This window comes from Panthera uncia, chromosome A2 (genome assembly GCF_023721935.1).
Source record: "Panthera uncia isolate 11264 chromosome A2, Puncia_PCG_1.0, whole genome shotgun sequence".
Lineage (NCBI taxonomy): Eukaryota > Metazoa > Chordata > Mammalia > Carnivora > Felidae > Panthera > Panthera uncia.
In genome coordinates, this window is record NC_064816.1 from 11,621,442 (window position 1) to 11,646,846 (window position 25,405).

Sequence of the window (25,405 nt, forward strand, 5' to 3'; positions counted from 1 at the left end):
CGCCCCGAAAAAATGTTTTTAATTTTTAAAAAAGTGTATAAACTTAAAGCACAGATCCAGGAAACCATGTGACGGAGGACTCCATGAGTCATGAATCATTTTTAGGCAAAGCCCCTTGTGCCCACCACCCAGGATACAAGTGGGCCTGGGCCGGCCCCCAGGAGCCCCTCCGTGTGCCATCCCATCATGCTCTCTGCCCCTTCAAAAGCATCACTGGGGAGTGAGCACCTCCCTACGGTACGGATGGCACAGGAGCCACCAAGCACACGGCTCAGTCTTGCCCCTTTGCCTGGGTTTGGTCTCCTGATTCGTCCTGCGAGTCCCTCCCCCTTTTGTCCTTACTGTTTCGGTGTTGGCGCCCTCACCCCTTGGGTGGGTTTTGCCACCTGCAACTTCACGGTCCCATCCCCCACGTCCCTCTGTCTATCCGGAGGCGGTGGTGTCCGAGTTCTTTTTATGGTTCATTCATTTATTTATATGTTCGCTGGGGGTTGCAAGAGAGAAAATCTCAACAGTATTTCCCACCTTTTGGCGACCCAGGGTAGATGCTTGATTTCTCCCTTTATTGTGGTGTCTGGGTGATGAGTCACATTCTTGTCTCATCGGGACCGGTTAAGGACCAATTCTTTTTTTTTTCTTTTTAAGCATCATATGGACTCACGGACACATTAGATGTGTTTCTGTATATTTTAAAGATGGAGAAGCTGAGGCCCAGAACGAATACCTCTCACTTTCCCCAGAGACCAGCTCCTCAGAGAGAGCTTTGCCGTGGTGACTGATGGGTCTGGGGTGGACCAGCCTGGCAGCTGGCCCTTCATTCATGCTCTGCCCTCTGGTTATGAGCGTGGCCGTTGTTTCCCATAAGTAGCATCATACTGTCAGACTGGGCTACAGCACCCTTTTTTTTTTTTTTAATTCAGTATTTCTCGGCCAGTGTCAGTGGTCAGTGTCAGAGGTGAGCATACATGATCATTTTTAGCGACTGCATAATGTTCCCTTATTTGTATGTACTGTGGTTTTCTCAGCAGGGTCTGTAACGGACATTGGTCTCCAGTTTCTTTCTGTAATCGGTGCTGAGATCATGGCTCCGTAGGTTGGGATACCCAAAGGTCAAGTTAGGGTCGTCAGGAGGTGCTTCCTTGGTGATTCTGAGAGAGGGTACCCACGTCAGGGTGACCCGTTTGCTGGGGTTAGCTTTCCCAGGCTGGTAAAGCTGTGGTAACACTTTGAAAAACGGCCCAGAGCAGGATGGTGTGGCCACTTACACTGCCTCGGCCATACCGTGCCTGGCTTTTTATATGGACTTGGACTGCCTGCTCACTCCCACGGAAGCGTGTCTGTGAGCTCAGAATCCAGTGCTCTGAGCCTGGTTCCTGGCCGGGAAGTGGGCGCTGTTGTTGGAAAGACGAAGTGCCGTGACGAGTGAGGGGCCCCTGGAGGCCTGTGCGGGGCGGGGAATGCCGCACATGGCCTTGGCCTGCCCAGCTGGGCGCGTCACCAGCCCCCAGTCCGAAGTGGGCCTCTGCTTCCTACCAGCGGAGCGAGAGTTTCTTTGTTCGCCAAATGGCCAAACCTACTTCCTGCAGTTGTCGGCGGGATTAAGGGAGAAGAATGAAGGAACTCAAAATTTGAGGTACTGAGCAGGTGGGCAGCGTTGGGTCGGGGTCCGCTGTTCCCACGTCCGCGTGCCGAGAGCAGTGTGGGGGCAGCAGGCCTCTCTGACTGCTCGCCTTGATGTGAGGCCCGGCTGGGCGAACATTCACCTCGAAAAGGCCTCTCTTGCGTTGTGAGCCTCGGTGTGGGTTTGCACACCTACAGGCAGCCATGCCCGGGGGCCCAGAGATCTGCCACCTGGTGATGGCACAGCCTTAGTCGGGGCCAGAGTGGGGTGTGCCGGAGTGACCGTTTCCCCTTCCGAGCGTTCGTAGTTTCTGCTTATGCCGACTGCAGCCTCCGTTGTCCTCTGCACTGGTTTTGTGGATGTTTTCCATCCCTGTGTTTCCATTCGCTTGTGTGTTTTCCTTGTGAGCTGAGTTGGCATGGGGTCCTTACAGCTGGGGCACAGTGGACGGCCGTCTCAGGAGAGGAGGGCATGGGTCACGAAGGAAGGAAGCTGCCGGAAGGCAGGTCACCATGCCACCTGTCAAAGTAACTATCCTTTTGGTAGGATTTCATACTCATTTAATCACAGATCCAGGTGACGTTGGGGGCCAGTTGTGTTCAGATCTTCCCATTGCACAGCCATTACGTTACGACTCATGTGAACTTGTCTGCGGAGGGATCCTTTCCTGGGAGGGATCGCCCTAGGGGAGGCTTCTCCCTCAGGGAGGAAGGCTCTGGAGCAGGGGTTGGCGGACTTTTATCTGTCTGGGGCCAAGGGTGGCACTACGGAACTCTGGCATTGTGCAAAAGCAGCCACAGACCATACTAAGCAATGGACACAACGATGTACCAATAAAACTTTATTTGCAAGGACGGGCACGGATAGCTTGCCAATAGTTCACCGACCCCGGGCCTGATGCCCAACCTCTTCCGGTTAAAGACCATCACTGAGGTGCCTGGGTGGCTCAGTGGGATAAGCATCCGACTCTTGATTTTGGCTCAGGTCACGATCTCATGGTTTGTGAGATTGAGCCCCATGTGGGGCTCCGCACTCAGTGTGGAGATTCTCTCCCTCTCTGCCCCTTCCCCCGTGCACGTGCGGGCGTGCTCTCTCTCTCTCTCTTGCTCTCTTTCAAATAAATACAATTTAAAGAACATCACTAGCCCCAGCTTCTGCCAGTCTAAGTTGTCTATTCCAGCATGTTTCAAGGCTCTCCTGTTAGTGGCGGGACCTGGCTGGTGACAAAGGGGTGGGAGGGAGATTTACTCACCATTTGAGGGCATTGCACACATCTGGTGCTTGGTTCCGCCTCTCGCCACTCCTCTCTGACCACCTTCAGCAGGTGTCTACACGAAGCCATTCTGAAATCTCCAGGTCCCTCTCAGAAAGCCCCCCCCCCCGGAATCCAACTTACTCTTTGTCTTTATTTCTGAAGGAAATTTCCAGAACTCTTTGCACAGTTCAAGTCCTTCCTGGGGGTAAAGGAGCTGTCATTCGCCCCGCCCATGAGCGACAGATCCGGGGATGGAATCAGCCGGGAAATTGACTACGCGTCTTGCAAACGCATTGGATCCAGCTACCGAGCGCTCCCCAAAACCTACCAGCAGCCCAAGTGCAGTGGGAGGACGGCCATCTGCAAGGAGGTAGTGCCACAGTAACACCCATCACCCCCATGCTTTACAGAAAAGAACTGAGTGTTGACCCCCTAAATACTGAATGGTGGATGGTGCTGGGGTGTGGCCAGACAAAATGCCTGCACGGAGAGGATGGTTTCTTCTGCTGGTAGTTTTGGCAGCCGTGGGACAGACGATGCTGGCGTAGGCTTTGGCATGTTCTTCGGTCGTTTAGACTTAACGTTTCTTTCTGCCGTCAGCCTGCTCTGTCCCAGGTTCGCTGTGCTTGGTATGTTCCATTTAGCTTGACCATTGAGTACTTTTTCAGGGTTAGTAGACAAGAGTGTTCCTCTGTTTCCATAATTCAAGAGTGCTTGCTGGATTTCAGGGTATGTAGCCCAGGAGTCAGTAAACTAAAATCCGGCCCATGCCGGTGTTTGTAAATAAAGTTTTGTTGGCACACAGACATGCCCGTTCATTTACATAGCGCCTGTGACTGCCATTAGCAGGACAGAGGCAGAGTTGAATAGTCCTGACAGACGGGATGGCCTGCCAAACCTAAAACGTTTAGTATCTGGCCCTTTACAGAGAACGTTTGCCAACCCCTGCAATAGTACGATTTGTTTACTTGACCAAAGTCACGTTTTCTCTTAAAATCACTTTCAAATTAATGTTGCCATTTGTATGATAAAGTGGCTTCCTGTGAAATTAGGATTCCATTTCTCGTCTCCATTATCTTTTACCCTGGACGACGTAGTAAACCGTCCTGGCCGCCGAGGCCTGCCGCACTGGGCACACAGCATTTCCTCTCCGTGCAGGTGCTGAATGACACCTGGGTCTCCTTCCCCTCCTGGTCAGAGGACTCCACTTTCGTCAGTTCCAAGAAGACCCCCTACGAGGAGCAGCTGCACCGCTGTGAGGACGAGCGTTTCGAGGTGTGTGTGCTGGCACCCCGGGGCCCTGGGTCCTGGCCGCGGTCAGGGAGGCGCGGGGTGGCGCCTTCCTCCCCATCTCCGCTTTAGTCTGTCCTCCTCCCTCTCCACCCTGGGAGGCGTCCGTGGTGATCCTCCCCACCCTCCCGAGTAGCAGGGATTCCAGCGCTTTCCAGCAGGGGGCAGCACCTGAAAGTGTCCTTTTTCTGCCCCCTCCGCCTTCCCGCTGGTTAGGAAATGGTACCGTTCCTTTTCATTTTAAATATATGCGTATTTGAATTTAATTAATTAACTCTAATTTTTTTCATTGAAATGCTTGTTGAGATCGTTGTGTATTTGCGTGCAGCAAGCGATCCGGGTGCCCTCCTCCCAGTGGTCGCCGCTTGTAAAATCTCTGGCACAGCGTCACAGCCAGGAGGTTGACACTGGCACACCCGGAGGCCTCATTCCCATCCCCACCGTTGAACTTGTATTTGTGTGTGTGCACACGCGTATGTGGGCACGTGTGTTTAGCTCCGGGTGGGGGTCTCCCCCGTGGAGGTTCCCGTATTCCCCGCCACCGCTGAGGTACTCCGCTGCTCCCCCACCGCCGCGATCTGTCGCGCTGCTCTTTATGGCCCTACCCGCCTCCTTCCCCCACCCTGTGCTTGACCCCTGGCAACCCCTGACCTGGCTTCCAGCTCTGGCACTTTTTCCTAAGGGGAATCACCCAGGGTGTGACCTTTGGGGACTGGCTCCCCGTCAGCACGTGCCCCGGGGAGTCATGCGGGGGGGGCTGCGTACGCAGTGAGTCCTTCCTTTTTGTTGCCTGTGATGCCCCCGAAGTGGGTCAGCCTGGGAACTGTTTCCCTCTTCTCACGGGTCCACCCGTGTTCTAGCCGCGGGACGTTCACGCGGTGGTAAGAGGCCCACGAGTCCTGTTCCGTGAGCACCTGGCTCTCCCCATTGCCGGGTCGCGCCCCAGCCACGTGACCCGCTGTGCGTGCTCCGCGCCCCTGGAGCTGCGTCAGCGCTGCGGCTTCCGGGTTTTCGTCATCCTCCCTCAGAGACGTGGAGGTTTATTAGTTCTGTCCAAGCATCGCTTCTGCTGACCCACGTCTGTCCCTGGGGCCCTGCTGCGCTGCCACCCGCACCCTCGACAGCCCACCCCTGCCTTCCTTTCCATAGTTAGATGTCGTCCTGGAGACCAACCTGGCCACGATCCGTGTGCTGGAAAGTGTGCAGAAGAAGCTTTCCCGGATGGCGCCTGAGGACCAGGAGAAGTTCCGGCTGGATGACTGTCTGGGGGGCACGTCGGAGGTGATCCAGCGCCGTGCCATCCACCGTATTTATGGGGACAAGGCTCCAGAGATCATCGAGAGCCTCAAGAAGAACCCTGTCACTGCTGTCCCTGTCGTCCTGAAAAGGTGCCCTCCCAATTCTGGCTGCCCCGCCTGCTCTGCAAGCAGGTTCCCTGGAGCCCATTAGTGCTCTTTGTCCCCAGTGTGATGGGGTGGGGGGGGGGGGGGGGGGGGGGGGGAGGAGCGGGGCCCCAGGCTGGCTTACTGTGGTTTCCAGCCTTTTCTTCGTTTCCCCGTTCTACTCTTGAGAGAAAAGCACAACTGGGAATAATTGTGTCCTTCTAGAACTTTCCACCATGCACATAATCATCAAAACGAGAAAAGGAGCTATTTTAAAGCACAAATAGGATTGTCCTATGGCAGCGCTTGCCTTTTACATGCTAGTACATTTTGGAAAACTTTCTGACCTGGTGAACAGGTATTAATTACATGGCTGCCCTTGGCCAGATGCTGTGCTCAGCCCTGGGGTTGCAGAGCTGAGCGAGGCTGACAGAGCCCCTTCTCTTGGGGCTTGCAGTCAAGCAAGAGAGCCCAGTAAGTAGTTAACCTAGCAACTACCCAGAGTGTGGTCAGGGCCATGGGCCAGGACAGGGAGGAGGTGCTGGGGCAGCGATATTTGAAAAACCATAAAAGCAGCCACATGCTCCCCACCTTCCTCTTTTGTTCAGCACAGAACCCACTGCCCAGGCCAGGGGCTGGCTGTCCCGAGTTAGGAACGCACCCGGCTGGATCTGTGGGTGGCTGCCAGGCTGCCCGCGCAGGGGTGACGGGTGGGTGCCCCTGGTTGTCCCCATGCTGAGCCCCTCTGACCCCACAGGCTGAAGGCCAAGGAGGAGGAGTGGCGGGAGGCCCAGCAGGGCTTCAACAAGATCTGGCGGGAGCAGTACGAGAAGGCGTATCTCAAGTCCCTGGACCATCAGGCCGTGAACTTCAAACAGAATGACACCAAGGCCCTCCGCTCCAAGAGCTTGCTCAATGAGATCGAGAGTGTCTACGACGAGGTGAGGCCCTCTGCCCAGGTCTGAGCCAGCAAGTGGTCCTGGCCCTCCGCTCCCGGCCCTTCCGGTCTCAGGCAGGTGGCTGGGTCTCAGTGCCTCTGTTTCCCCAGCGTCACCCTGGCTTCGTAGGGCTGGAATGGATGCTTCTGTGGCACTCAGCCTAGAGCTAGTCCGGGGGGGGGGTTGGATTGTAGCGGTTCTGCCATTGCTGGCAAAGGGCTCTCCCCTCCCCTCCTTCCCTCCCCTCTCCTCCTTCCCTCCCCTTCCCTCCCCTTCCCTCCTTCCCTCCCCTTCCCTCCCCTTCCCTCCTTCCCTCCCCTTCCCTCCTTCCCTCCCCTTTCCTCCTTCCTTACCCACTGGGCCTTGCTCAACCTTCCTTCAGGCAAATGGTAACAGCAGCTTTCCTTTGCTGCCAGCTGTGTGCCAGGCACAGGTAGACCCTAAGAAGGAACGTTCCATAGAACTTGTACAGACTTTATGATGCGGTACCATTATCTTCCTGGTCTTAACAGTGAGGAAACTGAGGCACGAGAGGTGGCCACTTGCCAAAGCCAGCCACAGGAGTCCGGGCCCTAGGGCTCCGCCTCTAGCCGCTGCCCTGTGCCTTTTTGCCAGCTTTGGTACATTCAGGCTCATGGGGCCTGCACCACAGAACTGAGGCAGGGCTGAGCTCCAGGCTTTGAGGATTTAGGCATCAAAAAAACTCGTGCAGGGAGTAAGTGACTTGGCGAGAGCCTGTGATCGAAGCCCCTTCTGTCCTGCCTGCCTCCCCTGGGCCACCTTGGCCCTGTAGGGCCCACCTGCAGGTCATCTGGTCTCCTTGCTCTGATCCTTGAGTGGGTCCTTAAGGCCTGAGAACACCGCCTCCCCCCCACCCCCCCGCCCCAGCAGGGCCCACGGTTCATCATCAGAATGAGAATTGACGAGGTGACACGTGAGATGAACCTCAGTCACCACAGAGTTCCTTCGCTCTTTCCCTGGGGGCTGAGGGAAAAGGAGCCCAGCGCTCTGTGTGGGACCCGAGGTTGGCCCACCAGCCTGGCAGGCTCCGCATGTGCGGGCCCTTCGTGTGTAGGGAGGTCGGCCCCTCGCTGCATTGTGGCTTAGTAGAGACCAGTTCTGTATTCCACACGTGGAGCTTGTGCGGAGAAAAGGAGTTAAAAAGATTTTCCAGGGCATCTGGGGCACAGATACGAGAGGGACTCCAAAAGCAGCAGGAGGAAGGAGGTCACATCAGAGCCGGGAGACGGGCTAAGTGTCCCCACCACCCGTGTGCCAGCTCCCAGGACTCCCGCCGGCACGGAGGGAAGGAGAGCTCCGGCTGCTGCACAGTTCAGTGTCACTAAGGGAGCCTGACCTCTGGTGGACACATGGGGCGCCCACCCCAGAAAGCCACGGTCCTGGGCCTACCCGTTTTCTGTTGGTCACTTGCTCTGTGGTGGTTCAGGGAGCCCCTTCAGTGCTACACCCTGGACTGCTCACCCAGAGGTGAGGATCCGTGCTCACTTTTTCCTTTTTTTTAATTTTTTTTATTTTTTAACATCTTTATTTATTTTTGAGAGAGAGAGTGGGTGTGTGCGCCTGTGGGGGAGGGGCAGAGAGAGAGGGAGACACAGAATCCGAAGCAGGCTCCAGGCTCTGAGCTGTCAGCACAGATCCCGGTGTGGGGCTCGAACCCATGAATCACGCGATCATGACCTGAGCTGGAGTCGGATGCCTAACTGACTGAGCCACTCAAGCCACCCCCAGGCGCGCTTTTTCTGAAAGCCTGGGTTCATCAGCCTTGGGGCTGGGGCTGGGGCTGGGGCTGGGTGCTGCCCAGGAGAGCGCGTCGTTGGGGGCTGACATCGGCAGGCAGCTCGAGGCAGTCTGGACAAAGTGTGACCATCTTCAGGTTTGCAGGAAGAAAAGTCGTTAGCTGGATAAAGACTGAGGGAAGGAGTGAGCCCAGGGCTTTGGTTTTCCAGGGCAAAAGAGCAGAGGGGCACGTTCAAAGGTCCTGCGCACAGCAGGAGCTCAGCACCCCTGAGCAACGAAAGAGGCTGGGTGGGGCGGGTGCCATAGGACCATGTGCCAGGGATCGGGGTCCTGTCATGAGCAGTGCAGCAAGGCCCAGAGTGATGTGATAGGACTGACCGCACTCCTATAGGTCAAGTCACTCTGGACCCAGAGAGGACAGTGGTTGGAGCGGGCTGCTGAATGGGATGGGGCAGGCAGGAGGTGTGGGCTGCACCCAGACCAGAGCGTGATGCCGTTAGAGCCCGGTGGCCCCGGGTGCCCCATCTCAGACACCCCAGCTGGTCACTTCCTGCCTGATGGCCCCCTTGTGCCCCAGCACCAGGAGCAGCACTCGGAGGGCCGTAGCGCCCCCTCCAGCGAGCCGCACCTCATCTTCGTGTACGAGGACAGGCAGATCCTCGAGGACGCCGCCGCCCTCATCAGCTACTACGTGAAGCGGCAGCCGGCCATCCAGAAGGAGGACCAGGGCACCATCCACCAGCTGGTGCACCAGTTCGTGCCCAGCCTCTTCTTCTCCCAGCAGCTGGACCTGGGGGCGTCCGAGGACTCCGCCGACGAGGGCCGGGGCAGCCCCCAGGGGCAGAGCGCGGAGCCTGGTGACCGGAAGAAGCCGGCGCCCGGGCCGCAGAGCAGTCCCCCGGAGGAGAAGGGGGCCGCGGGCGAGGCGCCCGCCACCGAGCAGGCGCCACAGCGGCACAAGCCTCTGGACGACGTGTACAGCCTCTTCTTCGCCAACAACAACTGGTACTTCTTCCTGCGCCTGCACCAGACCCTGTGCTCCCGGCTGCTCAAGATCTACCGCCAGGCGCAGAAGCAGCTGCTGGAGTATCGGACGGAGAAGGAGAGGGAGAAGGTGCTGTGTGAGGGCCGCCGGGAGAAGGGCAACGACCCCGCCATGGAGCTGCGGCTGAAGCAGCCAAGTAAGCTCCGGGGTCCCCGGGGTGGCACGCGGGTGCTGGCGGCCACCAGCCGGGCGGGGGGGTGGCGCCAGGCGGCCAGTCGGATGCGTCCCGGCACCTTGGGCCGGTGTTAGGGAGCCGGTGGCCGGAGGCGAGGGCCCCACGCGTGTCTGGCCCCCGGTGACCGCGGCCCCCGCGCCCCCAGGCGAGGTGGAGCTGGAGGAGTACTACCCCGCCTTCCTGGACATGGTGCGGAGCCTGCTGGAGGGCAGCATCGACCCCACGCAGTACGAGGACACCCTGCGCGAGATGTTCACCATCCACGCCTACGTGGGCTTCACCATGGACAAGCTGGTGCAGAGCATCGCCAGGCAGGTGAGCGGGCGCGGGCAGGCGGCGACAGGGACGGTGCGGCCCCTCCTGGAGAGGCTGCGCGGTCGGCCCGGGGCAGCAGCACCTCTCCTTTGTAGCTTCAGCGGAGTGGAATTCACGGAACACAAAATGCGGTTCAGTGGCATTCAGTGCGCTCACCGTGTCGTGCGGCCACCGCGTGCCCCTCCCCCGGCCCCTGGCCACCGCCAGTCTGCCTTCTGTCCCTGCGGATCTGCCTGCTCTGGGCGTTTCGTGTAAATGGAATCCCACGCCGTGGCCTTTTGTGTCTGGCTTCTCTCAAACTCCGTATGGTGTTTTCCAGGTTCAGCCACGTCGCGATGTGTGTCATTGCTTCGCTCCCTCGCGTGGCTGCCTCCCGTCGTGTGGATGGACCGTACTCGTCCGTCCACGCATCTGGGGGTGGCCACTTTGCTCGTTGCCACCTTTTGGCGATTGTGAACAGTGCTGTGAACACGGGTGTACAAGGATTCGTTTGACTCCTCGGTGACAGATCTTTTTTTTTGTTTGTTTATTTTTGAGAGAGAGACAGAGCGTGAGGGGGGAGGGACAGAGAGAGAGGGAGACACAGAATCCGAAGTAGGCTCCAGGCTCCGAGCTGTCAGCACAGAGCCCGACATGGGGCTCAAACTCACGGACCGTGAGATCATGACCTGAGCTGAAGTTGGACACTCAACCGACTGAGCCCCCCGGGTGCCCGACAGACCTTTCTTAAAGGTAATTTGGCAACACGTAAAGAACCATAGCCCAGGGACACCGGCGGGGGCGGGGGCAGCCAGTTAAGTGTCCCACCCTTGGTATCGGCTCAGGTCATGATCTCATGGTTTGTGGGTTTGAACCTTCCTGGGATTCTGTCTCCCTCTCTCTGCCCCTCTCCTGCTCACTCTTTCTCTCTCTTAAAATAGATAAACTCTAAAAAAATCAGTTAATTAAAAAAAAAAAAATTGTAGCCCCCTTCTGGAGGGAGAATATCGGGGACATTTATTGGCATCGCTTGTAAGAGCAAAAGTCACCCAGAGCTGAGTGTCACCAAGAGAGAACAGTCATGCTAATAATATGCACAGCAATACCCCAGATGAGTCAGATGTGGTCTTGGGACGCTAGTCCTGCTCAGTTACACCAGAACAGTTGTCGTTCATCCTGACTTTGTTTCCTACTTATCGAGTAAGGCTGTTTGCTGTAAAGCCGCAGAGAAGCCGAGGAAAGTAGTGTCCCAACTCTCCTGCCCAGATACAGTTGCTAGAAACGGCATTTCCTTTCCTGCCAAAGTAGAACACGCACAGAAGCGTGCCCAGATCCCATGCGTGCGGCTCAGTGGGTGGTCACGAACAGCCCCAGCGCTGCCTTCTTTCAGCGCCCCCCCCCCCCCCCCCTGCAGGCACCCACGCCCCTGGTTTTGAGCTTTGTGTCTGTGTGCATCTGGCCACACCCCGCCAGTGTGATTCTGTGACATTCCTCGGCCGAGATGCCTGAGCTCCCTTCCGCCTCTGCCTGGGAAGGACGGTGGGAATGAGCCCCTGTTTAGACCCTCGAAGTTGCCATCTGTTCATTTCCACCACTCCCCCCGGCCCGGGGTGGGGCGCAGGCAGGCTGCCCGGGGTGCACGGAGTCCTTCCTGGGGCTCAGGATCGGTGGCCTCTCCACCCTCGCGGGCCAAACGGTGGTGACTGTTGTGGCTTATGTTGCATTTCCCTGAAGGTTCGTGGGGTGGGGCCTTTGCGTCCCTCTGTGGCCGTGCAGACGTCCTGGCTTGAGGGCCCTGTCTGTGCCGTTTGGCCCTTCCCCGTGGAGCCCACCTTTTCCCCCACTGATGAGCGGGGGGCTTTGCGTCTTCTAGGTGGCTGCTGGGACGCATCACCACAGACACCCGTGCTCTGAGACCCTAACTGACCCTTTTGGTTTTGGCCACCTCCCCGTTTCCCTCTGTGTGCCGGGCTGGGTCTTTGTCCTTTCCTGGCTGTCTCTCTGGTCGTGACCTCGGTAGACGCGTGTAGAGGAAGCAAGCACCCAGGGCCCTGTGCACAGCTCCGGGCGACAGGGATGCCAGGGATGTTACAGGGCTGGGTGCGCGTCCCCAGGGTGAGCGTCCCACCTGCCCCCGGCAGGCCACAGCTCTGGGGACAGTAGCCTTGACTTTAGCACCTAGAGGTTGGACCAAACCAGATACTCTGATTGATGTTTGTTTGTTTAATTATCCTTTCCACAAACGTCTCCTGTGGAACTCCTCTCCGTTTTGGTTACCAGCAGCCAACGTTCACTGGGAACTTGTCACGTGACAGGCATCGTGTGAGACTTCAGTGCGTCCACACGGTGTCTTTATTCAACAAAGCAGCATGTGGGGAAGACTCCCGAACCCCGAGCCTGTAGCAGCCTGTCCGGACCGCAGCTGGTGCCCTGAGGCCCCGGCTCACCTGCGCGGTCCGACCTGCCGCCCGGCCGCGTCCCTTACCCACCTTCTCCTAAACCTCAAGGTTTCAAGTGTGTTTATAACGGTTCAAAGAACTAATTGTGTTTATAGCAGAACGCTCAGGGAGACGTGACTTGCCACTATGGCACCTTTAATTACCGTCCCCACTCTGGCACCTTTTCTTCTGTGTTTTTTTTCTGTGTGTTTCTCGTGCCCCGGCAGGGCTCGTGGGTCTGGGCCGGGCTGCCCCTGGCCTTCACGCCCAACCTCGTGCGCTTTGCCGGCGTCCTCTCCGGGTGAGGCGGGGGCTGGGGTTCCAGCCGCACCCCTCCCCGCTCCTGGGGGCACGCGCGCCGGGCACCCACTGGCTCTCCCTCCCTGCCAGCTGCACCACCTCGTGAGTGACGACGTCTGCCTGAAGGTGGTGGAGCTCTACCTGAACGAGAAGAAGCGGGGCGCCGCGGGGGGGAACCTGTCCTCCCGCTGTGTCCGTGCCTCCAGGGAGACCAGCTACCAGTGGAAGGCCGAACGGTGCATGGCTGACGAGAACTGCTTCAAGGTGAGGGGCTCACGCGAGGCTGGGGCCGCGAGGAGGGCACCCGCAGCGGGGGAGGACGGGCCGCGTCGCTGCGGCCCGAGAGCCGGGCTGGGCCCGGGCCCTCGCTCGGCCGCCCGCCTGCCTGATCCCACACGCTTCTGCTGTTCGGCCCCTGGAGGCTGGGGAAGGCCGTCACCGATGACCTCGCAGGCCTCGTTCTGGGCTCTTCCGTGGCGTCGGGCTGTTCACCCTCCTTCTTCCCCAGGTCATGTTCCTGCAGCGCACAGGGCAGGTGGTCATGACCATCGAGCTTCTGGACACCGAGGAGGCCCAGACGGAGGACCCCGTGGAGGTCCAGGTAAGAGCCGTGGCCCCGCGCTCTGCGCCTTGTACACGCCGCGCCCCCACCTCCACCCCCCGCGAGCCCTGTGCACACGCTGGCCGAGCACAGGCTGCGGAAGGCCCACCCGGAGAAGCCCCACCGTGCGGCCTGAACGCTGTCCTTGGAAGCCTCGGAGGGGATGGTCAGCACACGTGCCGTCGGGAGCCGGTCCTCCCCCGAAACCCTGCTCCTGGCTCTTCCACCTGCTGCAAATACCGTGGCAGGTCCCCCTTGGGCCCGCGGCCCACATGCTCGCTCAGACCCCGTGGCGTGTGACCCTTCACTCCCAAGCACGAGGGCCGGAGAGCTGGATCCCGGTCCCCGACCCGAGGAGAGATCCCCGGGCCCACACTCTGAGCTGCACGTGGTGCCTCCTTCACCAGCACCACGGCCGGCGGGGGGGGGGGGGGGGGGGGGGGGGGGGGGGAGGGGGGGAGGGGGAAAGCATCCTCACAGCACCCCGCCCTGCACGCTTCAGGCCTCCCCGCAGGGTGGGGACTGCACACCCGGCCCCTTCCAGAAGTTGCCTCCAGAAGGCCTGAGTCCGGAGGAGCCTCTGGCTCTCACAGGGTGGGAGCAGATAAAGGGTCACTTGGACACTGCAGGCCGTGCCCACCCCCGACCTGTGGCCCCTGCTCACCCCTTGCCCTGCTGCTCGTGTCTTGATGTCGTTCCTGCTCCCCAGACCGCCCTGTCCTCTGCGTGAGGGCCCCGTTACCCATGTGCGCTTGCCACATGACGGATACGGCGGGGATATTCCCGGGCAGGGATTTACCCACGTAAGCGTGAGATGCCACGAGCGTCTAATTCCTGGCTCTACACGAGTGCTTTATCCACAGCTGCCGTCTGGCGCTTTCCGTCACGCGTCAGGCTCCCCGGGAGCTGCCCTCCTCCCAAAGCTTTGCGGGGTGGGAACGAAGTCCCTGAGCGCCCCTGAGCTCCGGGTGTCCGGTGACAGAGGTCTGTGCCTCCAGTGACACGGGCCCGCCTCCCTCTCCCCGCAGCACCTGGCTCGGTACGTGGAGCAGTACGTGGGGACCGAGGGGGCGTCCGGCTCGCCCACCGAGGGCTTCCTCCTGAAGCCCGTGTTCCTGCAGAGGTGAGAGGCCCTCCGGACGCGGTTCCCTCCCGCGGGCCCCGGGCAGCCCCTCCCGCCGCCATCAGCACCAGGGCCCGACCGGCTTTTACTTTTCACCGCACGGAAGGGTTCGGTGGGGGGGCGTGTGTGGCTTTCGTCGCTTCAGTTTGCCTCTCTCCGACCCCTGGGAGGTCGGCGTCTCCCGATGCCTGCGGGTCGTGAGGGGCTCCCAGCCTGCGCGTCCTCCTCTCGCCTCCAGGAACCTCAAGAAGTTCCGCAGGTGGCAGTGTGAGCAGGTGCGCGCCCTGCGCGGCGAGGCCAAGACCTCCTGGAAGCGGCTGGTCGGGGTGGAGAGCGCCTGCAACGTGGACTGCCGCTTCAAGCTCAGCACCCACAAGATGATGTTCATCGTCAACTCCGAGGACTACATGTACCGCCGCGGGACCCTCTGCCGGGCCAAGCAGGTGCCCCCTCCGCCCCCGCCCACGGCCGGGGACCCTGGGGCGCGGCCCGTGGCCGTGCGGGGGGTGCCGGGGCCCCCGAGACCCGGCCCGCGGCTGACCGACCCCCCCCCCCCCCCCCCCCCCCCCCCGCCCCCTCGCGCAGGTGCAGCCCCTGGTTCTGCTGCGGCACCACCGGCACTTCGAGGAGTGGCACGGCCGCTGGCTGGAGGACAACGTGACGGTGGAGGCGGCCGGCCTGGTGCAGGACTGGCTGATGGGCGAGGAGGACGAGGACATGGTGCCCTGCAAGACGCTGTGTGAGACGGCGCACGTGCACGGCCTGCCCGTGACCCGCTACCGAGTGCAGTACAGCCGCCGCCCCGCCTCCCCCTGACTCGCCGCGTGGGCGCCGTGACCCCGCGGCTCGGCGCGGCCACTCCCTCGGCCCGGGTGTCCCTCGGGGGCACTCTGATCAACGACCTGAGGGGGCCGAGCGTCCCTCAGCCTTGCTGCTACAGGCCACGAGCTCCGGAGAAGGGCGGGGTTGTGCTAGCTCGTGGCCCCGAGCTGCCGTCCCTCTGGCTCCCCTGCTTCCTTGGGGCCCGTTCTGTGCCAAACCCGAACCCTTCCTGCACCCGAACTCTGGGGGCTCAGTCCCTGCTGGAAGGGGGAAGATCGACACGCCGGCCAGGGAGCAAGTGATTGCGCTCATGCACCTGCTGGACCGCCTTCCATCACACGTGCCAAATCCCCGGGCGGGGGGGGCACCTCCGGTCCTTTGTCCCTACGGCGTCTGGGAGAGTCAGCGATGAACCGTGCTGGGCGTGTTGGTGGGGGGAGGGAGTCGGCGTTCAGGACACCCCAGCATCGAAGGAGTTGGGCCTGGGCGGACCTGCTTGAAAAGCATGTCCTTCCTGAATGGTTCTGAGAACTTCTGGAAACTTCCTAAGCTGGGCCATGCCTGCATCTGATAGTTTGGGCACGGGCTCGGCCCGGCTGAGGCTTGGGGTCCTTGGTCACTCTGAGACCAGGAAGAGCCCTTTCGGCCAAACCGTTGAGATCCTGCTTTGACGTCAAGATGCGGAGTGGGCAGGCGGCACCAGAACTGTCTGGAAGAACCCAGTCTGGAAAAAATGAGACTCCAGACCCTGTGTTGTCCTGGTGGCCACACTGCGGGCTCTTGAGGGGAGGGGCTCAGCCTGCAACTCCCACCGGGCTCACGTGGCCCCACACCTGGGGTGCGGTCGTGTACCTAGGATGGCCCTTCTAGAAATATATATATGCACACACGTATTTATTCATAAGCTCTCTTAGTGGTTGTAACTTACGCAGTCAGCCGCGTCCCACCGTTTCTTGGGCAGTAGAGCCCTCGTGGAATTCTGCAGTTGTGCCCTTAACGCTGCCGCCCTACCTGCGGCCACCTCCGGGAGAGGGTGTGGGCGCGAGGGGCTGAGGCAGCCGTCCCGCAGAGGCGTCCGAGGCCTTCTGGGCCGCGAATGCTGAGCGGTTCGGGCTGGGGACCAGCTCTTTAAAATCCTTGCGCCGTGAGGGGCCCTGGCCGGGCTCCCGGCACCATCAGAGTGGGATCAACCAACGGGGGCCCGGAACCGCCTCCTTGCGGCCTCGTTTCTGCCCGGCGGCAGCCCTCACCCCCTAAACCTGCGCTGTGCCAAATCCGCCGTTCTGGGAAGTGGAGATGTGTTTCTAGAAGTTTCTAGAAGTTACCTGTGGAACTCAAGGTTTGCAAAGCCTCTGACTCGGGGCCTGGGCGAGTCCAAGGCCGGTGTGTCTGCCCAGGGTCTCCCAGCCCGTGTTTGCTCGAGCGTGCCAGGCACTTTGTCCACATCCTTGTTTTTTGTAAGAAGGGAACTTTCGGAATTCCTGAACCAGACCCTCTCGGCAGCCATCCTCCCCGGGAGCCCGCGGCCCCTTCCGTGCCTCCGCGTGGGCCTGGGGTGCGGGCCAGACCCCACCGAGCCCCACCCTGCATGCTTCTAGGGAGCGTCTCTTCTGTTTCTGAAGAATTTCTCTTCCGGGGCTTGTACTTCCTTTGCAGCTGTTTTGAATGTAGTTTTCCTTTTCTATTTATTTGCACATTAAAGTTAAATATTAAATATTGACCTAAATCTGTGAGACGCCCTCAGTCATTTCTTGTCAGCAAACCCACAGGGGGCGTCTGCACCTGTGCTCCAGTGGTTCCCAAACACCAAGTGCGGAACCCTCCCCGACACCACCTCCGCAGGAAGGTCCTGATCCGCGCCCCCCGCCCCCTCCCCGTGGGTGTCTCCCCGCCCTGAGTTTTCTGGAACGTTCGTTCCCAACTCAGTTTTCGTAGTCAGTAGAAAGGAGAGGTGTTGCCTTCAGCGTGGTGCGGGGGAAACCTAATTTAAAGACAGTGGTGTTCGCGCTGAGCTTCCTCCACCGGCCCAGCGAGCCAGCGAGGGGTGTTTCCCCTCCCCTCCCCCTCAGTGCCCACCGCCAGGCCTCACCTCTCAGTTCCGAGCTAAGTCCGCGCTGCCCACCTGACCAGTCCTCTCCCAGGTGGTGTCCCCAGCCTCCCCGAGTGGCCGTTGGTACCTTCCAGGGGCCCCCTCTGCCCATGGGTACCCCCCACGCACATCAACGCCCCTGGTGCTGCACGACTCCCCCTCCAGAGGGCCAGGGCTCCCGGGGAGTTGGGTGAGCGAGGCTTGTTACTGTCCCAGATTCCTCCTGCCTCGAGCCCAGAATCCAGGGCCCTCTGTGCCCATAGACCGGCCATCCGGTCAGAAGCTCTGGGAGGGGCGTCCTGACGGGGGGAGTGGGGGGGCAGGTCCTGGGGTGCAAGCCGTGGCATCTTCCGGGCCGGGCACCCGGCCCCAGGAGTGGGAGGGGCCTCTGGCTGTGATCAGGCTCCCGAAGGAGAAAGCGGAGAGGGTCTTCTGGCCCCGTTGGGAAGGGGGCACGACCCGTACTGATGTGGACGGACCTGACCCTGGGGACACCTACCTAGCCTGCAGCCTGGTGGGGCCCTGGACAGGGAACCAGCCCACCGTGCCCGGACTCCTCACCCACGGAAGGACCCGTTATTCCAAGCCACTGTGTCCGCAGCAGCTGGTTATGCCACAGTAAGGAACAGCCAGCCCTGTGTCCTAACCACCCTGCACCCCCCTCCCTAAATCCTTCACGTCTGGGGAGTGCTCGTAGGCTGCCCTCCCTTGCCCAGTCGTCGAGGAGGGAGCAGTGGTGGAGGGAGCAGGCGTGTGATGCTTAGGGAGGTGGGGGGCGGGGGTCCGGTGGGGCCTCGTGAACATTTCTTCTCTTATTTATTCTGTCATTAATGAGGTGTTTGTCTCACTGGCTATTTTGCAAGGTCTAAGCAGCACTTTACCCCTGACGTCCTGGCCGAGAAGGAGGCCGATTGTTCTGAAAAGCAAGTTGCTTTTCAGGTGGGCACCCACCTGCCTCCAAAGCACAACACAAAGAAATCACAATCTGCACGAAGATGGTACCCCGAGAAGCGTCGTATTGGGAGGACCCGAGGCATCTCTTAACTGGTCAGGAGATGCACTGACCTCCAGCTTCCACTAGAGACCGTGAGCCCGGCCAGGACAGGCTCTGGGGGCTCCTGGGGGTCCAGGCGGGGCTGGAGGCTGAAGAAATCCAGGACCAGCTGCCGACTCAGATCTGACTGCTTTTTTCCCCCCACCATTTTAAATCAGTTTCTCATTGTATTAAAATACGCACAAAAGTTAGCCATGGTACGTGTCCAGCTGAGGGGCTTTGGGCCACCAGCCCCACCACCCATCTCCAGGACCCTTCATCTTCCAAAATGGAACTCTGTCCCCATTAACCACTGGCTCCCCGTCCTCCTCCCCCAGCCCCTGGCACTCACGCTCCTACTTCCTGTCTCTATGAATCTGACCACTTGAGGGACCTCCTATCAGTGGGATCACGCAGTATTTATGCTTTCGTGCCTGGCTTATCTCACTCGGCATGAGTGACGGTGTCCTCGAGGTCCACCCCCATGGTAGCGTAGCTTGGGTCAGATTTTCCTTCCTTTTTCAAGCTGCTGTTCTGCCTTTTTAAAAATGTTTTTCCACTGTCAGCGCTGAGCCCGCTTCAGATCCTCTGTCCCCCCGCTTTCTCTGCCCCTCCCCCACTCGTGCACACTCTCAAAAATGAACATTGTTCAAAAATGTTTTTATGGAAAGGGACAGAGGATAGAGAAGATTCCAACAGTACAAAAAAGCACAAGGGGGAAAGTCGGCACCCAAATCCTTCTCCCCAAAGGCAGCTGCCCCCAGCCCCGCCCCCCAACCCCACCCAGAAAGTGCCTCGCTGTGGTAGGTGGTCCTGCACCTTCTGTGTCGGGGGGTGGGGGGGTCTGCCCCCTTCTGCTGGCACCAGGTTTTTCCCGTGATGGGCCTCCCCGCCTCCGTGCTGCTGGGAATACCCCGTAAGGCCACTCACTTCCTGCACATGTGTGCCTGCCTTCGATGTCCAGACACAAACCTCCCCCCTTGGGGGCTCGGCCCTGCCCCAGAGTCGCCCAGCTGCCAGCCCCCAGCCTCCCCCCATACGGGCTCGCTGCTCTGCTCCTGCAGGGCCACTGGGGGTCCTCATCCGGGTTTCCCTGCGCCCTGAGAGTGACACGGGTCATGAGTTGCCAAGAGACGTAGGCATGGGGCTGAATTTGTCACCGGTACCGGTGGGAAAAGCTTGGAAATGGAAGAGACTCCTGGCTGAGACCCTGTCCCAGGGGGAGCTCTCCAGGCCTCGGTCCCCCCAACCCTCCCCGGGCTGGGGGCAGGGACCTCAGCATCTCACCCTCAGCTGCACTGACTCTGTCCAGGACTGCTCAGTCACTTCCTGGTTGGTCCCTGAGACCTCAAGTGTGTGGCTAGATTAAGGCTCGCCACACCAGAACACGGCCACATCGCACTCCTTCTCCCACTCCTAGTTCGTCTCCCTTGACCCCCACCACCCCTCAGGGTCCCCCTGCTCTCAGACCACACCCCCCTGCCGCCACTGTGGCCCGACCCTGACCACACAGGTCAAGAACCCCCAGTGCAGAGCTCCCCAGGGCACGATGGTCGAGGCCTCTCCCTAGAGGGACATCTGGGGGGGGGGGGGGTTGTGTGTAGAAGAGAGGACTACCCTCCCCTCTGAGCCCCTCTGAGTGTCTTCATCTGCACAGTGGGCCCCCATCTCAGTGCAGGGATGTGGAGGGGCCAGAGCGGGGTGGGGGTGGTTGGGGGGCCCTCTCTCCTGGGCTGGCCCGGCCACCACTCTCAGGCTCAGATATGGCCACGACCATCCTCAGGGGCCCCCTGAGGCTGAAGGTGGAGCCAGGACGGGAGCAGAAGGGGCTTCGAGAGCCAGGGATGGGCACCTCCCAGAAGCAGGCACCCCAGGGTAGCACGTGGTCAGCATTGTGGGTCCAGGCTGAGGACCAAGACCCCCTCAGACACCCTCAGCAGACCCCAGACTCACAAGAGTGCCTTCCCCTCTCCGCACCTCACTTGGTGCCCGCCCGCCCAGGGAACAGTGCAGGGGTGTGAGTGAGGCAGCAACAAGCAGGGCAGCCCCCACCGAGGACCTGGGGTGCTTGGAGGAGAGGAGAATCACTCACCTGCTCTGACCTCTGACCTGGGGAGGCAGGGCTCTGGGCCAGCCAGCCACAGACAGGAGGGGAGGGGTGGGGGGGCTTCGGGAAGGGCCAAGAGCCCTCAACTGGGGATGCGACCCAGAGGGCCGTCATGGGAACGGTGGCTGCAGATGTGACTAGACGGCGGGAAGCGGCCACTTGGCCCACAGAGGCTTTCTGGGCCCAACGGGTGCTGAGGGGGCGGGGACTGCAGCCTGGAGCCTCCTCCCCCGTCCCGCCGGCCCAGCACCTGGACCCCATGAGGCACCTGTGCATCACTGACCCCAGCCACCGGGACTCCTCGGGCCACGCCGGGAGCCTGCCATGGGCTTGTGGGGGCAGGGGCTGGTTTATCTCACCAGGCCGTGTCCACTCCTCCACTGGCACTCAGGAAGCTGGGGGTGGGGGTCCAGCTGGGCAGGAAGCCCGAGCTCAGCCGGCCGCAGCCCAGAGCAGCCAGTGTCGTCTCGGAGCATGTGCCTACTTCTGCTGCTGTGGCCCCTGGTGCTGGGGTTCAGCCTGGAAGATGGCACTCAGACCCACCTCACTTACGACGAGTTGGGGAGCACGGGGGGAGGTGATGGTGAGTGACCGTGGGCCCCGTCTTGGGACCGGGGCAAGGCCTAGAGTCGATGGGGGGGAAATAGGTGGCGGGTGGGGGTGGAGAGGGGCCTCCAGCCCAGCCCTGGGCCCACACGGGGCCGGGGGCGTCTGTGTCCGGCTCTGAACCACCGAGCTGGGGGCTCCTGAGAGCCGGGGCCTGGACTCCGGCCCCCTGGGGAGCCGCACCACCGGCCGGGCGGTGGGGAGTGGGGGTGGCGGTTAGACTCTCAACGCCTCTCATCCCCTTCCCCCCGCAGCCGACACACCGGGGCCCCCACCCGGGCCCCGGGAGGGGACCCCTCTCCCGCCCAAACTGCGCAGCTTCCCCGGCCGGCCCTGGGCCAACAGCAGCGACGAGGTGGAGGTCTCGGACGGCTCTCGGGCGCTGCTGCTGGGCTGGGTGCCCACGAGGCTGGTGCCCGCGCTCTACGGGCTGACTCTGCTGGTCGGGCTCCCCGCCAACGGCCTGGCGCTGTGGGTGCTGGCCACACGGGTGCCGCGGCTGCCCTCCACCGTGCTGCTGATGAACCTGGCGGTCGCCGACCTCCTGCTGGCCTTCACGCTGCCCCTGCGCGTCGCCTACCACCTGCGGGACCAGCACTGGCCCTTCGGCGAGGCCGCCTGCCGCCTGAGCACGGCCGGGCTGTACGGCCACATGTACGGCTCCGTGCTCCTGCTGGCCGCCATCAGCCTGGACCGCTACCTTGGCGTGGTGCACCCGCTCCGGGCCCTCACCCTGCGGGGCTGGCGCCTGGCCACCGGGCTCTGCGCCGTGGCCTGGCTGGTGGCCTTCGCCGTGGCGCTGCCCCTGGCGCTGCAGCGGCAGACCTTCCGCCTGCCGCACTCGGACCGCGTGCTGTGCCACGACGTGCTGCCCGTGGGCGCTCAGGCCTCCTACTGGCGGCCCGTCTTCATCTGCCTGGCCGTGCTCGGCTGCTTCCTGCCCGTGCTGGCCATGCTGCTGAGCTACGGGGCCACGCTGTGCACGCTGGCGGCCGGCGGCCGGCGCTACAGGCCCGCGCGGAGGCTGACGGCGCTGGTGCTGGCCTCGGCCGTGGCCTTCTTCGTGCCCAGCAACGCGCTGCTGCTGTTGCACTACTCGGACCCCGGCCCGGACGCCTGGGGGAACCTGTATGCCGCCTACGTGCCCAGCCTGGCGCTCAGCACCCTCAACAGCTGCGTGGACCCCTTCGTCTACTACTACGTGTCTGCCGAGTTCAGGGACAAGGTGCGGGAGGGGCTGCTCTGCTGGGCTCCAGGCGCCTCGACGGCCTCCAGGGAGGGGGGCACCCCGGGCACCGGCACCCGGTCCACCTCGCTCGTGTGATGGCCCCTTGGAAGGTGGGTCAGATGGGGGGGGGGGGCGCGGCACGGGGTCGAACCGGGGCCCCTCCCGGTTCACATGCACCGGGAACCTCTGAAGGTGAGCTTGTTTGGAAATAGTCATCTGGTGGGCCTGGTGTCCTTGCAAGAAGGGGACGGGGTGGGGGGGTGCCTGGGTGGCTCGGTCAGCTGAGCGGCCGACTCGATTTTGGCTCAGGTCGTGATCCCCGGGTCACGGGATGGAGCCCTGCGTCAGGCTCTACACTGAGTGTGCAGCCTGCTCAAGATTCTCTCTTTCTCTTTCTCTCTCTCTCCCTCTGCCCCTCTCCCCCACTCGCACTTGCTCTCTCTCAAATAAATCAAAATAAAAAATGAAAATAAATAGAAGAGGGAAAAGATACACACAGGGAAGAAGGCCATACAACCACGAGGACAGACACTGGGGGGACGTAGCCACAGCCAAGGAGCCCCACGACCGACAGAGGCCACAGAGGCCGGGACAGCAGCCTGAGTCACTCTCCCGTGGAGCCCCCAGAAGAAGCCAACCCTGGCCACGCCCGCGTCTCAAACTTCTGGCCTCCAGAACCGTCAGAGAATAAAGTTCTACCGTTTTAAGTCACCTGTTTTGTGGTATTTGGCTACAGCAACCCCAGGAAACGAATACAGGGGTTTAATGAATATTCCCAGGCCCGGCCAGCCCCCCCCCCCACCTTGTCCAAGGTGGGGCCAAGGAGGCAAGGCCAATGCTGTCCTGCACCTGCTGCGGGCCCCCCCCCCCCCCGCCAGGAGGCTGGTGGGCCATCCTCCTTCCTAAAAGCCCCCGGTCAAGCTCTGGCATGGGCTCCAGGGTTTGGGGGTGGAGTCTCCTGAATAATCACCGTGGAGGCCCCCATTCCACTCCTCAGGATCCACAGGACTCAAGTCTCCTACTGTCGCTGCCAGATGGCCCCCCTTCCCTTTACCCCAAGGTACCCCTTCTTGATGCTAATGTCCCCCACGACTGCAGGATCAGATGCGCAGGTGACTGGAAGGTGGATAGTGTGGGCCTGGGGGGTGAGGGCTGTAGCCCTGTGACCCCCCCCCCACTCCCAGCTGTTTGCCCCCGGGCCTGAGCCGTTCTGAACAGACTTAGAGGAGGGCACCACATGGGGAAGGACGGCCATTGCCTCCCAGAGAGCAGCACGGGGCACTGCGTCTGGGGGTAAGCAAGCTCCCCAAGGCAGAGGGAAGTGGGGGCCAAACCGGGGCTCCCCACCGGGGCCCATATTGTCTCTGGGCTGGGGAAGAATGAGCCAGAGGGCAGGCAGCCCCAGGACACATTCACGTGCACAGGAACCTGGGGAAGTGTAAGATTAGTGAAGCACATCCACGTCAATAGCCTGGTTGATGACGTAGGAATTTTCCAATATGTTGCCGCTGCGGAAGGGTACCTGGGACCTCTCTGCACTGGTAGAATGTCTTAGAAATGCACAGGAATCTGCCATTAGGTTGGGGGGCAGGCATCTGAAACGTTCCTCCCCCATCCTGCTCTGAAAGGCTGGGCCCGTCGACTAGGGAACTAGGGATCTGGGGCTCCAGTCCTCAGTGCTGCCCCCCGGAGGCCAAAGCCTGAGACTCTGGAAATGAGCTTTTATTACACCAGCTGCCTCCACCGGGAAAGGGGCCCAGGGCCCAGGAACCGTCCCTTGTAGGCTGGGAGTGGGAGGAACGGGCAGGAGAAGTGGCCGGTGCTGCAAGACGGGGACCCACTGGCCAGGCAGCACCCTCAGGGTCTCTGTGCTGTCCCTGGTGGGGGTCAGAGATGAGCAGCGTGGGCTGAAATAAATACCACCGCAAGGGGGTGGGGAGACAGTGCGCGGGAGGAAACAAAGCATCCCCCTCGGGTTACAAAGAGGAATCTGATGACAGTTGGGAGGGTCCCCCAGGGAAGGCAGGTCTGGCCATGGAGCTGGGAGAGGGCAGTCCCCACGATCAGGAGTCCGGGGGTGGGGGGAGTAGGCGGTGGTGAGGCCCCGAGATGAGAAGTCGACCTAGCCCTGGAGGCAGGAAGCTGAAGGTGCCTGGGTCAGAGCCATTGGCTTGCCCTCAGGGGCTGGCAGGCCGTCAAGACAGAACATTCAGGGACCCCTGGGGTGAGACAGGGGGTGTGTGTGGGGACTGTAACAGTTATGGGACCATTTGGGATCTAGGTCCAGGGGCTCAGCGGCCCAGGTGCCCCAAAGGGGGCCACAGCTTTGCGATTTCGGAGAAAGGCGGACTGTTCCACTTCGAAGTTGGTGTTGAGGGGATGGGTGTTTTTTGTGTCCCTGATTTGGGCTAAATGTCATCGTGTCCCCTCCGACACAGGCCTTTGGCCACAGGTCCTTCCGAGGAGCGTCTCCTCTGGGGGAGCATGAGCTGCTCTGGCCTGAGGAGGGAGGGTACCCAGCCCCAGGTGCAGCTGAGGAGGTGGGGGGATAGAGGCCGACCCTCCGGTTGAGGGAGGGCTGGGGGGAGGCCCGTCATCCATGGAGGCAGGTCTCTGTGTTCTGTTTATCAGGTTCATTCGGAGGCTGGGGTCACCTGGGGTGGGGTCCGCCAGCCCACCAGAGAGTCACGGGAGCTCTCCCATCAGTGGCCCCCTTCCAGCAACCGGACAGTGATAGCACGCAGCCAGATCAAGTCCTCCTGCTCAGAGCGTCAGGAAGAGAAGCCACTCTGACTGAAGAGAGAAAAAGAGAAAGACACCGTGGGCTGCCAGGTCCCCTTGGCAGAACCTGCCTCCACGTCACGGCTCAGCCTGGCCGCTTCTGCCCACTGGGGCAGGTGCATCGTCCCTAGAGAGGGGTTGGGGGGCCCATGGTCTGGCCCGGCCCCTCAGGACCCTGTCCACCCCCACCGGGTCACGGTGATGGGACAGGTTGTTCACTCCCACTACACGCAGCAATGTGGGCGGATGGCAAGGGAACTCTGCTGAGTGAGAAAAGCCAACCTCAACAGGATTCCATTTACACAGCATCCCCGAAGCGACAGACTACAGACAGGGGCCTGGCAGGCGTCACTATGAAAGGGAAGCTGCTCTGTATCGACTATGGGGGTGATGACACAAACCTATGTGCGGGGAAATAGCACAGGCTCAATTGCCAAAGTGGTGACTTATGAACACAGGAGGTATGGACGTCAATCTCCTGGTATGACACTGTCTTCAGACTCATCTGCCAGATGTCAC

The 25,405-nt window shown here is 61.1% G+C and overlaps 3 protein-coding genes across 4 annotated transcripts in view; 2 read left to right on the forward strand and 1 right to left on the reverse strand.

The window, feature by feature from the left end:
• Nucleotides 1–16,768, forward strand: part of SIN3B (SIN3 transcription regulator family member B) — a 37,672-nt gene extending 20,904 nt beyond the window's left edge. Inside the window, exons 9-19 of the mRNA XM_049640154.1 lie at nucleotides 3,039–3,246; nucleotides 4,035–4,151; nucleotides 5,316–5,554; nucleotides 6,306–6,489; nucleotides 8,822–9,425; nucleotides 9,610–9,779; nucleotides 12,587–12,760; nucleotides 13,005–13,097; nucleotides 14,126–14,220; nucleotides 14,459–14,663; nucleotides 14,806–16,768. Of these exons, the coding sequence (XP_049496111.1) occupies nucleotides 3,039–3,246; nucleotides 4,035–4,151; nucleotides 5,316–5,554; nucleotides 6,306–6,489; nucleotides 8,822–9,425; nucleotides 9,610–9,779; nucleotides 12,587–12,760; nucleotides 13,005–13,097; nucleotides 14,126–14,220; nucleotides 14,459–14,663; nucleotides 14,806–15,036 (2,320 nt within the window). The 3' untranslated portion in view covers nucleotides 15,037–16,768. The remainder of the gene's footprint in view (nucleotides 1–3,038; nucleotides 3,247–4,034; nucleotides 4,152–5,315; nucleotides 5,555–6,305; nucleotides 6,490–8,821; nucleotides 9,426–9,609; nucleotides 9,780–12,586; nucleotides 12,761–13,004; nucleotides 13,098–14,125; nucleotides 14,221–14,458; nucleotides 14,664–14,805) is intronic.
• Nucleotides 16,769–20,681: 3,913 nt separating this feature from the next.
• F2RL3 (F2R like thrombin or trypsin receptor 3) lies at nucleotides 20,682–22,834 on the forward strand. 2 transcript variants are annotated; one of them, XM_049643135.1, is made up of 3 exons: nucleotides 20,682–20,854; nucleotides 21,132–22,215; nucleotides 22,583–22,671. In XM_049643135.1, exons 1-2 carry the CDS (start codon nucleotides 20,746–20,748, stop codon nucleotides 22,199–22,201), a joined length of 1,179 nt encoding a protein of 392 aa, XP_049499092.1. In that variant the 5' UTR covers nucleotides 20,682–20,745; the 3' UTR covers nucleotides 22,202–22,215; nucleotides 22,583–22,671. The 2 variants fall into 2 exon arrangements, with proteins under 2 accessions (XP_049499092.1, XP_049499091.1); XM_049643134.1 differs by having other exon boundaries at nucleotides 20,688–20,854; nucleotides 21,132–22,102; nucleotides 22,583–22,834.
• Nucleotides 22,835–23,812: 978 nt separating this feature from the next.
• Nucleotides 23,813–25,405, reverse strand: part of CPAMD8 (C3 and PZP like alpha-2-macroglobulin domain containing 8) — an 81,863-nt gene continuing 80,270 nt past the window's right edge. Inside the window, exon 42 of the mRNA XM_049640170.1 lies at nucleotides 23,813–24,898. Within this exon, the coding sequence (XP_049496127.1) occupies nucleotides 24,877–24,898 (22 nt within the window). The 3' untranslated portion in view covers nucleotides 23,813–24,876. The remainder of the gene's footprint in view (nucleotides 24,899–25,405) is intronic.